Raw genomic sequence first — 17,423 nt, 5'->3', positions numbered from 1 at the left:
GTTTTTCATGCATGTGTGATTTAAAAATTTATTGTAATTCATTTTTTGAATAACAATAGAAACTTTCAATCAAAGCAAGGGACATTGCAATAATATTGAAAGTGTAAAATGTTAATAGAAATATGGAAGAAAATGAGCATAGATCATACAATTCATTCATTCCACATCTATCTTGGAAGTAAGTCACGTATCCACTTAAAATAAAGAAAATCTATTAATAAAAGTAAAATATGATTTTTTTTATAAATTTAAGTTATATACAAATAAAATAACTTATAACATATAAAAAATAATATTCATTCGATTTAATTTTGACTTTCGTAAATGATAAAATGTTGAAGACAAAACTCTAAATAGATGCTAAGTTCGGTTATGATAAACCTTATCTAGTACATACAAAATGGACTATAATCTAAAAAAACTTTAAAGTGGTAACATTTTTAAACAGCTGAAATAACTACATGATTATTTTACATGAAATAAGAACCTCCAAAATTCTCAATCCTCCTATCAAATCAACCACTAATGAAAGAGTTTAAAAAAATATATAGATTGAAAAATCACTTTAAACATTTAACCTTATCATTAGGACATCCAAAACTTACAATAAAGAGCAATACCTACATCCATTGATGAGAGGAACAAAATTAGTTATCTATCCCTAAGTTACCATCACTTCTTCCACATGAAATACAAATTTAACGCAAAGGTCCAAACAGTGAGCTGAACGCACACTTAATATGCCCTAATGTTCACTAGCTTTTTTATATTGAAATAGGTATACGAGGTATAGCTATCTTAACTAAAATTTGAGCTTAAATAACCTTCCTCTACATTTTACAATGCACTAACCAACCGCTTACAATATTCTAACTGGTAACATGGCTATAGGTGATGCTGCTTGTGTCGCTTCGGTCCACTGGCCTGTCCATAACCTGCGGAGTTTGAGGCTCCACCTTCCCTTCCAGCATCTGCACCACTTGCATCATGCTAGGCCTCACTTCCTCGTCCTCTTGAATGCATAACAAGGCTACAACACATAAACTTCTCACCTCTTCCATGTTTGCCTCCTCTGCAACACCCTCCTCCACAATGTTCATTGTGTTCCCCTGCTGAATTTGAGTTGCAGGCCATGGGGGAAAGTAAAACAAACTTGAATCTTGCACTTTTAAGTCCAGATTTCTTCGCCCCGAAATGATTTCCAAGAGTGTCGTACCAAAACTGTAGACGTCAACCTTGGGAGTGATGGGAAGACCGAAGATCCACTCTGGAGCCAAGTATCCTCTCGTTCCCCTTGTAGTGGTCAGCACATGACTAAAATCTCTACCCACAAGCTTTGCTAGCCCAAAATCGACCAAATTAGGTGACAAATCACCATCCGGCAGAATGTTTTCCGGCTTAACATCGCAGTGAATGATGTGATCTCAGCATTCTTCATGGAGATAAACTAACCCTCTTGCAGTGCCTAGTGCGATCTCAAATCGGGTCTTCCAGTCGACTACCTCCCGTTTACTTTTGGAACTACCGGTGAACAGTATAGAATTCAGAGAACCCTTGGGCATGTAATCATAAACCAGTAACCGTCTTGATCCTTCTGCACAAAACCCTCGTAGCCTGACCAAATTGACATGTTGTATGTTGCCAAGAGAACTAATTTCTGCTCGGAATTGCTTTTCATCTTGTCGTGAACACTTCATTTTCTTTACAGCAACCACTGTACCATCTCGTAGAGATCCTTTGATCCCCGAGCCAAATCCTCGTCTCCCCACATAATACATTTGGACTAGATTTCTAATCGAGGTTTCCGACGGAGAAGGTATATTATGGCCAAATTTGATTTTTTTTTGAAAAAATGCCCTCATTCGTCGTAATTCTGACGGAAATTACCCATTTGGTTTCGACGAAGAAGGCATTAGCAATGAGAATTTTCTTTTTTTCAAAAAAGTGCTTGAGTTCGTCGTAATTCTGAAGACGGCGGCCATTACAAAATAAAAAAAGAGGTGGGGAATTCATTTGTGAATTGCAATCCCGCATAGGCGTCCGTGGTGACTTCAACCCCCAAGAACATCAAACCCGCGTCGAAGGCAATCCAACATAGGAGGTAGATTCAAATTGCCCTAGTTTTTAATTTCATGTTGCAAAAAATATACATGTGGTGGTTAATTGTCCTAGTTTAATCTCGTAAAACCATAGAACTGTGATTGAGGAGTGAGCATTCAATTTTGTATCAGCAATCCCTTCCTCCCGTATATGCACGTGTTGATTGTTCACATGAGATCACATCTCTTTGCTGCATCGTATCAAACAATTCACGAGCCTTGTCCATGTTTCCACATTTTGCATTCATGTCAAGCAAGGCGTTTGCAAGTACAACACCTAACAAAATTCCTCTATCCGTTATGCTTTGATGGATGTCCATACCCTGTTCCAAAGCTCCCATTTTTGCACAAGCAGGGAGGATGCTGGCAAAGGTTGTAGAATTTGGCTTTATGCCTTCCAATTTCATTTGCTTGAAAGTGTCTAAAGCCTTTTCGACAAATCCATTTTGTGCATATCCAACAATCGTTGCAGTCCACAAGACAACATTTCTTTATGGCACTCTATCAAATAGTTCATGTGCCTTGTCTATGCTTCCACATTTTGCATACATGTCTACCAAGGCAGTTACAACTACAACATCTAACAAAATTTCTCTATCCTTTATGCTTCGATGAATGTCCATACCCTGTTCGAAATCTCCCATTTTGGCACAAGCAGGTAGGATAGTAGCAATGGTCGTGGAATTTGGCTTTACACCTGCCGATTGCATTTGCTTGAAAGTTTCTAAAGCCTTCTCAACAAATCCATTTTGTGCAGTTGCAACTACATCTGACAAAATTCCTCTATCTTTTATGCTTTGATGGATGTCCATACCCTGTTCCAAAGCTCCCATTTTGGCATAGGCTAGGAGTAGGCTGGCAAACGTAACTAAATAAATGCAATGATCAGCTCCAAAGACATCAAACCACTACTAACAAAACCGAGAGTCTAAAATATGATAGGGAATAGTGTGAGCTGTCCTGAAATAAAATATTTTATTTTCAATTTCAACTAAAACATAATTACTCAGCCATTTAATGTTATTAATAAGTGTTTAATTTATGAAAGAGATAAATGGTTGGCCACAAGTACATGAGTTACTAAATGCACACAAATAAGTGAATTTGATATTCAAAACTATCTACAATGAATTCAATTCTTGTCCATTAGTCATTTATGTTTGCAATAAGCATCTTTCTTTGTTTTTCTTAATCTTTATTCATAGTTATGTGCATATTTCACATTCTATAATTAGGATATCAATTGCTATGGCTAAACACTAGCATGATGTTTGTGTTGTGGTATAGATGCGTGGAAACATAATTATGGGATTGTTATATTATAGAGATCATAAATCTAGATATCGCATATTAGTTATAGCTCTTCTTGGATTGAATCTAAAGTTGACATACAGTCATAAAGCCATTATTAGCAGATCTATCCATTTCTAGTAAAGACAATTTAGAAAGTCATTTTGATATTGAGAGTTTCTTATCTATTTACCTATTGATCATTATTAAGCCATAATATTTAGGTCTATTTATCTCTCTTGCAAAACCTCTGTAAGTGTCCTAGATTGTCCCTACTACTCACTCTTCAATTTGAAAAAATGGAGTTCTAAAGATTTGTTGCACAAGATGGTGTTGAACGTATCAACAAGGCTAGCATGGAAGGCATGTTCAAGCTTCCACTTGTACAACTTACAAAAAATGATTTTTTGATAGAAGAAATTCTTGAAATAGGGATACAATCGAAAGACAAGTAAGTACATACAAACCTCCTCAGTTGAAAGTAAAATCTGTGTATAAAAAGAGTACATTGAATCCCAATCCATAAACACAATAGAGATACTGATGGAGACTTAATTGGATGTAGCATGTCACACCAAAGTTGTTAGAGTATGCTAAGCTAGTACATAATGTTTCGTAAAGCCACATTAGTATTTTACCCAGATCATTATCTACCAAAACTAACTATGGTAATCCTTTTGAGGATTAATTTCATGGTGCTAGATCTTCATTTAGTTCCACTTCTTGTTGGAGATAAGAATAGTTATTTCTTGAGGTAGATGAATATCCCATCAACAAAGGACAAGACCCTTTCTAGAATATAACAAATTCTACTCCAACAAAATATCAAGGGGGTTTCACTAGAGATATTGAATAAGAGACAAAATTCTACTGGTGCATTAAAAGCATTGGCATGCTCTTCATTTATTGATGTAAACTCTCTGTGACGCCACGATAACCAACAAAGGTGTAAAAAGTTGTTTGCAATGCATGGATTTTTAGGATTGTCCTTTGAGAAAATAGAATTAAAGTATGGAAGTAGGATCTGCCAGCTCCTGAGGGAAAGTCCATGTTAGACAATAATTTCTATTTTCTTGCCTGTGAAGAAAGACCATGTCAGACAATATCAACGAACAACAAAATAAGGAGACAATTGCTAGATTGTGGTCTAACTTGAAAAGAAAAGGTGATGGAAAATGTTATTGTCCGTGCAAAATTTGTAAGGGGTTAAAGACTAGAAGACTTCTAATCAAAACAATGAAGAAACATTGTAGGCCACATGGTCACATTGAAGGTGGACATGATTATCATCCATTGGTAAGTTTTTCATTATATCATTTTGACAATTTATATACATAATAAATCACGTGATGATGAGATCATGATCACGGTTTATTTATGTATATCAATTTTATATAGGTCGAGCACCCCGGAGCACATGGTATGGATCAACACAACCCTAAGAAAATGGTTTTTGAAGTGGACGAACATGGAGGTGTGAATATCGAAGCTGAAGATAATGATCCCATGGAAGATGACGATCATGAGCCAGAAAACACAATTGAAGATGATGGTACAAATACATTGATCCATGACTCATTTAGTACTCACGCAGCTTATCATGATGATGAAGATGACCTTGATGTTGTTCATGATGTCCCTCTACTTGAGAAGGCATCTGAGTCCCTTTATGAAGGCTCGCAGGCAACTCTTCTCTCTGCTGTATTGTTGTTGGTGAACTTGAAGGTTATGAATGGTTTATCCAACATAACAATGTCACGTATGTTAAGGCATGCCATAGTAAACTGTGAATCATGTTGTACCATTAATATTCTTTATTATAACAAATTATATTTTGTTGTTGTAGATTGATAGGTGAGTTTTTGTTACCACCATCAAATATTCTACCTCGCTCATACCGAGAATTATCTGTCGTTATGAAAGATATTGGAATGGAGTATCAAGCAATAGATGCGTGTCGCAATGATCGTATTATATATCACAAACAACATGAATTTTGAACTGAATGCCCTGAATGTCATATCAGTAGATATCGACCAGATCAAATAACAAAAAGGTTTCCTTACAAGGTTCTTCGCTATATTCCCATTATTCCACGTATGCAATGATTATTCAAGTGCACTAGCTTGGCACAATTTATGGATTACCATGCATGCAATAGAAGTCGAGATGACATTATTCAAATGCCTGTGGATGGTTCAGCATTTATGGACATAGAGGAAAAGTGGCCACACTTTAAAGAAGAACCTCATAATCTCAGGGTTTCATTGGCAACGGACAGTGTCAATCCATTTGGAGAGATGAGATCTGTTTACTCAGTGTGGCCTGTTTTTGTTATCAACAATAACATTCCTCCATGGATGTCAATAAAGAGGGAGCACATAATGTTGGCAATGATTGTTCTAGTTTATCATTTAAATATAGTCGTCTAAATTTAATTATAAATATTGCAGTAAAATGGTCATAATAATTATGTAATGTTTTTGTTCATTCGATTAGGTAAGTACCAAGTTAAAGATATGAATGAATATATCGATTAGGTTCACTAGTTTCTTGAGAAATTAGACGATACATCAATTAATATATGAAACATATGTATAAGTAGTTGATGATGATCCAATGTAATTATATATTAAATTATTTGTTTAGAAAATGTCATTGTGTGGTAGATTAAGTGCACAAAGGATATGCTTGATATTATTAATTTAGTTGCATAAATGAACTGAAAAGTCAAGTTAATTTGTCAATTCAGAAAGAACCAATATGATTGAATCCCATAGCATTCTATTTTTGAATTTGTGTAATTGCCTCAAACACAAGTGAATCACCTAAAATTATGGAAGATTTCCCCATAGCTGCTTCAAACAAAATAATCAATGCCATGAATTCAGTGCTCCAAACAATGAAAATAACCCAATCAAGATGAAAATCAATCAACTCTTGCACCAATCACATGGCACATTTTTTCCAAGTAGATGTCAACCACTGATGGATCGCACCTCCCCACAACTCAAAGCTAGCAATGATGAATTGTGGCTAGAAATAAAAAAATAGAAGTCATTGACAAAAGTACTGATATAAGTTTTAATAAACAATTTTTTATTGATTTTCTACATGCATTATTACTAAAATCTTGATTGATAAATTGATTGAAAAACATCTATAAATTTCAAACAGTTTCATATTTTTTGAATCCAAAAGATATACCACATTCTATGCTTCATATACTATAAGATTAAAAAAAGAAAAAAAAATCAAAATTTTGACTAAGTTATGGTGGCCAGGCATACGAGTTTTTTTATTTTAAAAAAATTGTAGTAAAAAACTCATAGCTAGTTATTTACTTGGAAAAAAAATTCAAAAAAAATTCATCACTTCTAGACATGTGTCATCTACTTATATTTAAAGTTTCATAAAAAAAATATTATGGTTTGCTTGTACTTAGGTTGGTCAGACATACACCTCTTTTTTATCTTTTTCTTGAAAATTTAGTACTACTACAAATTGAAATTTCAAATTTTCACAAATTAGATTTATTAATTTTTTTCAAAAGACAACTAGTAGTAGCTTAGAAATTGCATTCAATTTGCCTCAAATTTTGTTCTTGCATATTTTTGAAGTTATGTTGATAGCCTACTCAAATTTTCATGTCAAGCTACCTAACCTTGTATTTTTAAATTTTCATCACCACTTAAGGGTCTAGTTTGTCTCATGGTGATCCTACACATAGCCAAGTTTTGATCTCATAGATGGTTAACATGCAAATTAGGGAAAATGAACTCTCTTGATTATTACTTTGGATGTGTCAATATATTGGTTTCTTCAAGATTATCTTTTAAACTTTATGATAAATATATATTTAAATATAATAGAATTACATAGTATTTAAATTATTAATAAATAATAAATACTATTTTCATTTTATCTAATATTATATAATATTTAATATAGTATATATCAACATTATTTTATAATTATAGAAACAATATTTTTTATATATAATTATATTATATTTAAATTATTTATCAATAACATATATTATTTAAATTTTATTTAATATTACATAATAAAGAATAAATTTATTTAATAAAATTTTATAATCATAGAATTAATATTTATTCTAGTTAATTATAATTTATTTTAGTATGTGATTATCAATACACAAAAGTCATTAAGTGGGTGTGAACCTTTGTTTGGTCCTTAGGAGCACTTGACCTCATAACCTATCAATATTCAAGAGCATAGAATCAAAATAATATCTTCATAGTCATAAGGTTGTATGGGAAAGTTCTAAAGAAAAAAGCAATTATGGGTATAAGTAAAATATTTGTATAGTTTAATTTAAGACTTCCAAAGGTAAGAAACAAGTATAAATGAGACAAGCGAGAAAGAAGATGCAATAGATCAACTGTAACAAATTCATACCAACAAATATTTATATCTTCATACATATTCAATAAAAAATGACATCCTATGCAATTTTCAAGTACCTCCCTCCGTTGGCACTCTCTCCTCTACAAAATCCAACTTACCAATTAGTATAATTATGTATGACATGTCCAATATTGTAATTACAGATATTTTATGTTTATATCCCTGAAATGTCCAAGATGCCTTTATTCAAAGGTTATATGGAAAACACCTTCGAATAAAGGTCACCTTTGTTTGAGAGTCCCTTTCATTTGAAGGTGTTATTTTATTGATTTGGAAACATTGAAATAATACTTCCAAATGAAACTATTATTAAAATAATATATCAAAAAGGTAGTAAAATAAACTTGACAATTTTTCTTTCACATTTTGTAGGATTTCTCTCCTCTCTCCTAATTTTCTCTTTGTATATCTCCATCTATATCTCTTTTCTGTGTCTCTCTTTCTATATTTCCATTTTCATGTTGAATGGATTTTAAGAACAACAAATTGAAGAAAAATAAAATATAAAATTTGTAGTAAAGAGGTACCTTCTCTTCAAAAGAACAAGCTAGATCTACTTTCATAGCCTTTTTTTTCTAAGAGTTGCTTTTATATATAAGTAATTTCTAATACATTTAGATCATGTATATCTTGATAGATAAAATTCTTCTAATAAAATATTTTTCAAGAAACCAATGAATCATATTTTAGCACAATAAAAACTATGAACATTTCAGCTTATTGCAAGAGAGACTCATTTCTACGATCACAAAATCAAATTATTATCATGTTCAAACTAAAAATACTTTGAAAAAATCAACTCTATGCTAAAAAATCACTTAAAAGTAACTCTCATTGAATCCTTTCAATTTCCATTGTAGAATTCCTCTCAACATTAATTACATAGTTTCATAATTTTATTATTATTATAAATAATTATTTGTATATAAATATCAGTATAATTAATAAATATTTCAATTATGATATAAATAAAGCTAAATATTAATATTAATTAATTTTATATTAATTAAATGCATTTATGACAATTAATTGCTCCATAACTTATATTTATTTTTTTAAATTCAATTTTAACTAAAATCATTTATTTAATAATAAAAATATCTTAACATCATCTTGTTAAAGGCATTGGGGGTGTTGATACCATTAAAAAGAGATGGGAAACAAAATGAGTTGCCCCCCAAAGTGAGTGGTATAAACTAAATTTCAATGGAGCGACATGTAGCAATCTTGGGACATCAGGTGTATGTTGTGTAATTGGAGATTAGAAGGGTTTAATTAAAAGGGAAGTCTCCAGACCTTTGGCAAAAGGGACTAATAATGAACCTGAAATACAAGCATTGATAATCAACACGTGGCTATCTAGCCAACTAAAAAGCAACTCATAAAGAAGAGTTTTCAAAAAAAAAAAAAGTGTCTCCTTTGTATAGGTTGCTTTTTAGTCGGTTGGATACACCTTTCCATAATCAACCTCTAATTGAAACTAAAACGTGGTTTATCAAAGCTTAAAATTGAAGGTGATTTGACGTTGGTGATAAATGTTATTCAAACCAAAAAAACTACCCAGTTGGAAGTTAGAGACTCTATTTAATGAAGCTAGGCATTTGATGGCGCATTTCATAGAGTTCACAATGAAACATGTTTACCAAGAGTCCAACGAAGCGCTGACTCACTTTCCAATAGAACTATTACTAGTATGTTCTAATTATGAAGCTGATAGAATACATCAGCCCCATACTGTACATTATAAGACCACTGCATTATGTTGGCCCCGTAAACGACACCTCACTAGTGAGGATAGATGTCACATTAGCAAGTACACCCACTAAGCATTAATTTAAGAAGATATGGATTTTACTTAATACGATAGGTGTCAAAGTTTGCTTATGTGAGCATCATCCAATCAAATGGGGCTAGAGTGATGGAGAATGTCCTTTCAAAATATGATCACAACTTCATCTTTTCACCTTCTCTATATTATGAGTTGGCCCGTATTATAATGTTGAGTCTCCCACCTCCAAATAATTATGATAATATTAGTGACCTTATAAAAGAATTTATGTAACTTCAAAACCCATATCTTATTTAATGAGATTTGACAAGGTTGGTCTATAAGAAGAAGACGACAAAGTGTCCACATAAGACAATTACTTACCGACTCTGCTCTATGATTTGACCCCCACCTTTGGAGACGCCCTCGTGTTTCACATTGACTCGGTGATAAATTACTACCGTTGAATTTGAACTATAAAAAATTCTAAGCATGAAGCATAGAATGTGATACAAATACAAATTCAAAGTGACGTTTCTACTTCAGCCTAGAAGTTCTTTCCGTCGCTAACAATTTAGAGATGGAAAAGAGGGAAAAATCATGGAAAAGAGGGAAAAATCATTCTTAACTCTTTTCTTTGCACTTACAGTGTTTTCTCAACTGAAGAGCTATGGTGCTGCAATCGACGCTGGAGATACTCTTTCGTTGGGTGCCTCGCTTACTGGAACTCAGACAATAATTTCACAGAATGGCACATTTGAGTTGGGATTCTTCAGCCCAAATGGAAGCAACTGGTATATCGGGATCTGGTATGCCAAAATACCAGAGAAGACGATTGTCTGGGTTGGCTAACAGGGAGACTCCCGCCAGAAACAGGTCTGGCGTCTTGAAGCTGTCACGAGAAGGTAATCTGGTATTGTTTGATGCAGAGGGCGCGTCTATCCCGTCAGTCAACACAACAAAAAAGGCCTCCCGGGCTGTGATACTAGATTCTGGTAATTTTTTAATGCTGAAAGATGACAATAAATATGAAACTGTTTGGCAGAGTTTCGACAATCCTGTAAATACATGGTTGCCAGGGATGAGGTTTGGTGGACAGCAAAAGCTAGTCTCTTCGAAAAACTCAATGGATCCCACTCCTGGTCTTTTCTCCTTCCGCGCGGATCCGTCTGGGGCCAAGCAATTCGTGTTGACATGGAACAAATCTATACAGTACTGGGAAACCGGAACTTGGGACGGCAAAATTTTCAGTAAACTTCTAGAAATGGCAAACTTGGACAAGGGCGTCCATGTAAGGGCTGAAAGTAGAAACTCTGGTTTTTATACCAGTATTACATTGTTGCCTGAAATCAATGTTCTCCCACGTTTCGTCCTAACCAATTTAGGAGGACTGCAAATAAATGCTATTATTAGGGGCAGTAAATGGAACACATTCTGGTCTCAGCCCGCAGATGCATGCGCCGTATATGGTCTCTGTGGTGCTTATGGAACCTGCAACTCCAACAATCTTCACTTTTGCAGCTGCGTGGAAGGCTTCGCGCCCACAGACAATGGTGCCTGGGATTCCCAAGACTGGGGATCCAGTGGCTGTGTTCGACAGAGCCCATTAAACTACGATGCCAAAAATGGCAGCACTGACAGATTCGTCGACCTTAATGTGACGTTGCCTAATGATTACACTTCCTCATAGTCTGCACCAACAAAGAAAGATTGCCAGAAACTCTGCTTCCACAACTGCTCATGCACTGCATTTACTTTCAGTCCGCCTTCAGGGCCTTGCCAACTCCGGTCAGGAGATGTGCTAAACATGCGCAACTCTCCTCCGTCGAAAAGCAGTTCAAATGTTTCCATCCGAGGAGGTGCTTCTGAACTTCCAACGAAACGCAAAAGCACAACTATTGTCGGCACAGTGCTTGGTATTGTTAGTGCTCTCGCCGTTGCTTTGGGTATCTTTTCAGTTTTCATCTGGCGAAGGCGTCAGACGGATAGGTACGCAGATTCCTCGGACTCTTTTCTTAGAATGTTTAGTTACAAGGAATTGAAGATTGCAACCAGGAATTTCAAGTCTCAGTTGGGGAGAGGAGGATTCGGTTCAGTGTTCAAAGGATCTCTACCAGACGGTACAATTGTGGCCGTAAAAAGAATGGAGTGTTCACGACAAGATGAGAAGCAATTCCGAGCGGAAATTAGATCTCTTGGGAACATACATCATATGAATTTGGTAAGGCTTCGGGGATTTTGTGCACAAGGATCGAGACGGCTGTTGGTTCATGATTACATGCCCAACGGTTCTCTAAATTCTTTTCTGTTCACAAGTCAGTCTAAAAGTAAACGGAGGGTACTCGACTGGAAGACTCGATTGGAGATCGCGTTAGGCACTGCAAGAGGGTTACATTATCTCCACGAAGAATGCCGAGATTGCATCATTCACGGCGATGTCAAGCCCGAAAACATTCTGCTGGACAGTAATTTGTCACCCAAGTTAGCGGATTTCGGGCTGTCAAGGCTTGTGGGTAGAGATTTTAGCCGTGTGCTGACCACTACAAGAGGAACGAGAGGGTATTTGTCTCCAGAGTGGATCTTTGGTCTTCCCATCTCTACCAAGGTTGATGTCTACAGTTTTGGTATGACGCTTTTGGAAATTATTTCGGGGGGAAGAAATATAGACTTAAACATGCAAGATTCAAGTTTGATTTACTTTCCCGCAGGGCTGTAACTCAAATTCAGCAGGGGAAGACAATTAATGTTGTGGAGAAGGATGTTGTAGAGGCGGCAGACATGGAAGAGGTGAGAAGAGCATGTGTTATAGTGTTGTTATGCATTCAAGAGGACGACGAAGTAAGGCCAAGCATGAGGCAAGTGGTGCAGATGCTAGAAGGGAAGATGGAGCCTCAACCTCCGCAGATTCCAAGCTATGCGTTTATGGACAAGCATGTAGACCAAAGCGACATTGACAGCTATGGAAGTTACAGTCACTCGGTACTGAGTGGTTTGCTAGTGTAGTTATTAGTTATTTATTGTATTGCTTCTCACTTGGTATGGTATTAGAGTATTATATGATTTGTGTTATTGGAAGAATTTGTGAGAGGAAGTCTTCTTTATTTTAAAACATTAGATAACAGGGTTTTGTGTGGAGAGGTATCTATTCAAAGATTGTATTATTAGATGAGATTCACATTCACGCCCTGATATATGAATAGTTTTATTTAATAAAGATTTCTTAACCAGTTAATACTATGTGTCTTTTAAAGTAATCATATATTAGCACTTTCATCAAAAGGAGGTGCAATGGTTACGCTCAAAGTAAAATATAAGTTAAATAATATATTAGATTGTACAAATGAAAGAATGTGAAAACTGAATTTAATAGTGAATAATTTATAATATACCTTAATAAGCATAAAGCAATAGTTGAGATCCTCTTGATAAGTCTTCTAGAATCCTTCATTGTACAGTGTAGCTTTTCTATGATATAAAGAAACAATTAACTTATGAAATAGATTACACTAAATAGATTTGATCTTGATCATTGACGTGTCTTCTTTATTGATGCTAACCTTTTGAAAATGACATTGTTACAATTTGACCAAAATGAATATTTAAGAATGTTATATAATAAAAATTAATTGAAGCACCCTTTCCGAATTTACTACAGCTACTTTTTTGTGAGTAACTCACGACTTATGACCCGTAATGGGCGGCCATATTCGAAGGAAGTCAATTAACGTGTGGAATTTTAAGTCGACATCAGCAAAAGTCCAGTCGCCTAAGAAAAAATGTAGAAAAAAATATTGGCATGTGTTTTGGGTTTGGCGTAATTCATTTATGTAAGGCCGAATGTCATGGGGCTAGATCGGCCTGCTGCCCAAACAAGCTTTTTCCTTCCAAAGGAGGTCAAACCTCATGCGGCACTGGCAAACCTTACTCACGACTTCCATTGTGGACAAGCCCTTTCTTGTTCCCAGACTACGCCATCCCTTTTCAAGTGTCCACCACCTGACCACATTAACACACACCCATGCGGAATAGAAGTGCATGCCAACCCTCTCACGGGTTTCTTTCATCCTGATGCTCCTAGCACTCCCTTCAAGTCCCTGACTCTACTCTAGCACTGTCTTGTCGCACCATCCTTGCACCCTTGGTACAAGCTTACAGGTCATATAAGACTCTGACTACTAACATTGACCCATCTAGAACTCCTTAAGTCCTCTGGCTCCAACTCTGCACACTCCCACAGCACTGGCGCCCCATGTTGGCCTCCCTCAGCTCCTCTGAACCCTCAAGCACCAAACATATCTCATGGGATGACTAGACTCCCTGAGCTAGTTTCTTGTTTGTCCATCTCCACACAATGAACACAACACTAGAGCAATAAGATAGCTTTATTGTTATGAAGAGACGGCCCCTGGCCCGGTCTACAAACAATTCCAACTCTGTCGCTGGTCACTACCCTGAATACTTCCCAAGCATCCGATTATAAGTTCCTGCCCCTAGATCAACGTCCACTCTTGAAACACACGTACAGATACCACTGCACCTCGCCCCTGGCGATAGCTTCTCATATAGACTCCTGATCCAAGAAGACCCTATCTCCTTCGGAACTCAACCTGGCGCACCACTGACTCTCTCATGAGCCCACGACGGCTTACCTAGTACACAACTCAGAACCCCTTCCTGAACGAGGACTCCAAGTTCCACTGCTTTGGGCCCTTGGCCTATGCCTACATGGCTTCACTTGTGAACTCGGTTCCCTGTACATCCTATGCACAATAACCAGCTCCATGCAAACACCCAGTCTAAGCCTCTCAGACTGACAAAACACCTTGCGCTCCTACTTGGGCACCAAGCTCTTCGCTTCATGATCCAATCCAATATCCTTGGTCGCTGAACTCACCTTCAACTCAGCTGTGCTCCCAGAACAACTTGCCTATGGACCATGTCCTCTTTTCGGTCATGTAACTCGTCCATCTTTGTCACCCTCTTGGACTCGCCTCATGGCTCGGCTCAGCATGAGCACACTTTCAGAACCCAGTTCCTACTGCCACATTCGACCCCCACTCTAGGGCCTTGAGATCCCGGATCTCAATGCAAATCCCACTTCAGGTAACCTAGGTGCGTGCCCAGCACATCACCCCACTTGTTCCATAAGACACATGGACTTCTAGCTCTGCAACTCAACCCACATAGCTTGCCTAACTCTCAAGCTCCAACAATCCGATATAGATAGCCCATTGCATGGCCATCCCCCTTACAAGATCTTGGGTACTCCATTTCCCCAACCGGGACAATCCATTGCATGATCATCCTTCTCGCAAGAGCCTAGGTACTCCGCTTCCCTAGTCCTCGGGTCATAGACAACTCCCCGGGAGTCATCCCCAACATTGGCTTAGTTACTCTGCTTCACTGAGATAGGGACCATGAGAATGCATCCACCAGTAAACCTCACCATCCAATGATAAGGCGGGGTTACTCTACTTCACCCCTAATGTCCATGTAGGACCTCTATCTCCCTGAGACTAGAGGGCAGGGTTACTCTTCTTCACCCCTAGGAGGAGGTGTCTACCGCAGACCACCTTGGTGCACTCCTGGCACTCGGTTATTCTTTCAACCGACCCCCATATATAAGTTTTTTGTCCGATTCTCACACAACTGTAGCTTGGCATTAACCCTTTGTCAATCACCACAACTTCGACCTGCTGAGAATAACAAGGGACTTACAACCCCAGAAGCCTACTGATCTCCCTGAGACAGCAGCCCCTTACATCCTCCCCCACTTAAAACAGACGATGTCCTCGGCACCGGACCATTCGACCTGAGTCTCGTCCTTTGCAACATTAGGACCTGTTAAAAGTGAACTTTGGATTCACTATGCCCTGCACTTGTATCATTTTTGTCCCTGACATACTTGATACTTGCCAGCATACCCCATAGTGGACTTTCACTTGCATGAATCCCATCCATGGCTAACTCGCTTCAGCAAACCCCCTGAGTCCAACTCGTTGCCTCCGCACTAATCTTGTGAAGACGCTCCCTTGCCTCCAACTAATCTTTGTTGCTAGTCCCCGACTCAACAACATATTGCAAGAACCCAGTCCTTGACTTCCACTAAGATGACTATCCTTGTTTGAACATCTGTGAAACAACTCTGTGATATTCGGTTGCACCATGCCCCATACCGGCTTCTACATCTCCAAGACTCCACCATTTGCACCGCAACACGACAGAACACAACAAACCATGCTCACCTCTCAACTCAGCCACTAGTGCCATCCTCGACGACACCCTTGTCTTCGAACTTCCACTGCTCCTAGATCCAATCCTAGCATCCACTGAAAGACACGCCTGCTATCAACCTTGTTGTGCAAGCCCCTGGTATCTGGCCACCTTGAAGACACATACTCCACTGACCACAACACCCAACTGACTTCCCAAGTCTTACATTCAACCTTCAGCTCTCAACTTCCTTTCTGTAGTGTCATCTTGATTGCTTATTGACTGACCCCGGTGCACCTCGCGTCTTATCCTGTCCCCAACAACTCAACCAAAGAACAACAACCAACATACTCTCGTTGATCCACCTCTAGCTGCACATGATCCTCCTGGTACTTGTCAACCACTTCCACCTCCTTGGTGTACTCTAGCAAACCCACACCTCATGAGTTCACCTAGGTGCACTTCCCTGAAGACACCCATCTTGCATTGCATCCCACACATTCGATCTTGTCTACTTCAATTTGCTGTACTACTTTGTCTGACTGATGCACTGTCCATGGAATGCCCTGTGCCCTCGGTGCTGCAACCCAAAGAAAATACCAATGTCATTCAGCCGACCAACCTCTTGTGCATAATGTCTCTGCAATCCACATCTAATGTGGGCAAGGTACTCACTCCTTCCCTTGACTTTCTCTATGACGGTCCCATCTTTGGTTCCCAACCTTCAGACCTAACTCGCCACAAATTCATACCTCAGATCATGTCCCAGACACAATCCTACATCTTAAGTGCACTTCCTTGAAGACACCCAACTCTTGCATTACATCCTACACATTCAGTGAACTCACTTCCATCCATTGTGCCACTTTGTCTAACTGATGCACTATCCACGGAATGCCTTGCGCCCTCGGTACTGCAACCCAAAGAAGCCACCAACATTTGTAAGCTAGCCAACCTCTTGTGCCCGATGCCTTTGCAAACCACATCCAATGTGGGCAAGGTACTGCCTCTTTCCCTTGACTTCCTTTGTGACTTGGCCCCTTACTGGCTTTCCACCATTAGACCTTCTTCGCCACCCAATTTACACCTCAGATCATGTCCCGGACACAACCCTACACCACACTGGGAATGACCCTAAGACATCCCACAGCCCAAACTGTTACACCTCAGGTCCATCCTAGATAAGACCTTACACCACACTGTACCTTACAGCTCCATCTCGATTTCACCTCGGATCCGTCCTTGACAAGACCCTACACCACACTGCTCCTCGCAACTCCTATCTCCTTTGATTGGTCTTATATGCCACTGCACTCGGACACTGCCATATCAAATCTTGCGGCCTTGCTGACTACTTCCCGCACTGAACCCAGTTCAATACCGACTCACACCTTGCCTACTTCGCTCCACCTGAACTACTAAGGCACTTCCTATGTAAGATTTTCCCCACCAAGAGATCCACTCTTGATCCCTTGTCGCTCCACTAGCATAGTCCCTTCTTGATGGAACTCGGCCCCAGGCACAAACTCCAACCAGCTGACTACCACTCATGGAACTTGGCCACGGACTTCACCATCCTTATCCCTACCTAGATTGGCCTCACATTTCTAGTGACCACG

At 38.1% G+C, this 17,423-nt stretch overlaps 3 protein-coding genes across 3 annotated transcripts; 2 read left to right on the top strand and 1 right to left on the bottom strand.

Annotated features, from left to right (window-relative positions):
• Positions 1–869: 869 nt before the first annotated feature.
• Positions 870–1,778, bottom strand: LOC131061759 (G-type lectin S-receptor-like serine/threonine-protein kinase SD2-2). Its single transcript, XM_059217453.1, has 2 exons — positions 1,503–1,778; positions 870–1,397 (listed from the first exon to the last, which is right to left on the bottom strand). Exons 1-2 carry the CDS (start codon positions 1,776–1,778, stop codon positions 870–872), a joined length of 804 nt encoding a protein of 267 aa, XP_059073436.1.
• Positions 1,779–10,339: 8,561 nt separating this feature from the next.
• Positions 10,340–11,281, top strand: LOC131061773 (G-type lectin S-receptor-like serine/threonine-protein kinase At2g19130). The gene has a single exon (XM_057995598.2). It carries the CDS (start codon positions 10,340–10,342, stop codon positions 11,279–11,281), a length of 942 nt encoding a protein of 313 aa, XP_057851581.2.
• A 117-nt stretch (positions 11,282–11,398) lies between these two features.
• On the top strand, positions 11,399–12,594 carry LOC131874193 (G-type lectin S-receptor-like serine/threonine-protein kinase At2g19130). The gene is made up of 2 exons (XM_059217452.1): positions 11,399–12,150; positions 12,300–12,594. Exons 1-2 carry the CDS (start codon positions 11,399–11,401, stop codon positions 12,592–12,594), a joined length of 1,047 nt encoding a protein of 348 aa, XP_059073435.1.
• The last annotated feature ends 4,829 nt before the right edge of the window (positions 12,595–17,423 follow it).

Source organism: Cryptomeria japonica, chromosome 3 (assembly GCF_030272615.1).
Source record: "Cryptomeria japonica chromosome 3, Sugi_1.0, whole genome shotgun sequence".
Taxonomy (NCBI): domain Eukaryota; kingdom Viridiplantae; phylum Streptophyta; class Pinopsida; order Cupressales; family Cupressaceae; genus Cryptomeria; species Cryptomeria japonica.
Note: the sequence above shows the minus strand (reverse complement) of the source record. Positions and strands in the feature narration are given on the sequence as shown.

Bases quoted from the DNA above. Each gene is read 5' to 3' on its own strand.
- LOC131061759 (XM_059217453.1), bottom strand. From the start codon at position 1,778: ATGTATTATGTGGGGAGACGAGGATTTGGCTCGGGGATCAAAGGATCT. The intron at 1,398-1,502 runs GTAGTCGACTGG...TGCGATGTTAAG, and splicing joins GTTCCAAAAGTAAACGGGAG to CCGGAAAACATTCTGCCGGA.
- LOC131061773 (XM_057995598.2), top strand. From the start codon at position 10,340: ATGGCACATTTGAGTTGGGATTCTTCAGCCCAAATGGAAGCAACTGGT.
- LOC131874193 (XM_059217452.1), top strand. From the start codon at position 11,399: ATGCGCAACTCTCCTCCGTCGAAAAGCAGTTCAAATGTTTCCATCCGA. The intron at 12,151-12,299 runs GTATTTGTCTCC...ACTTTCCCGCAG, and splicing joins ACTACAAGAGGAACGAGAGG to GGCTGTAACTCAAATTCAGC.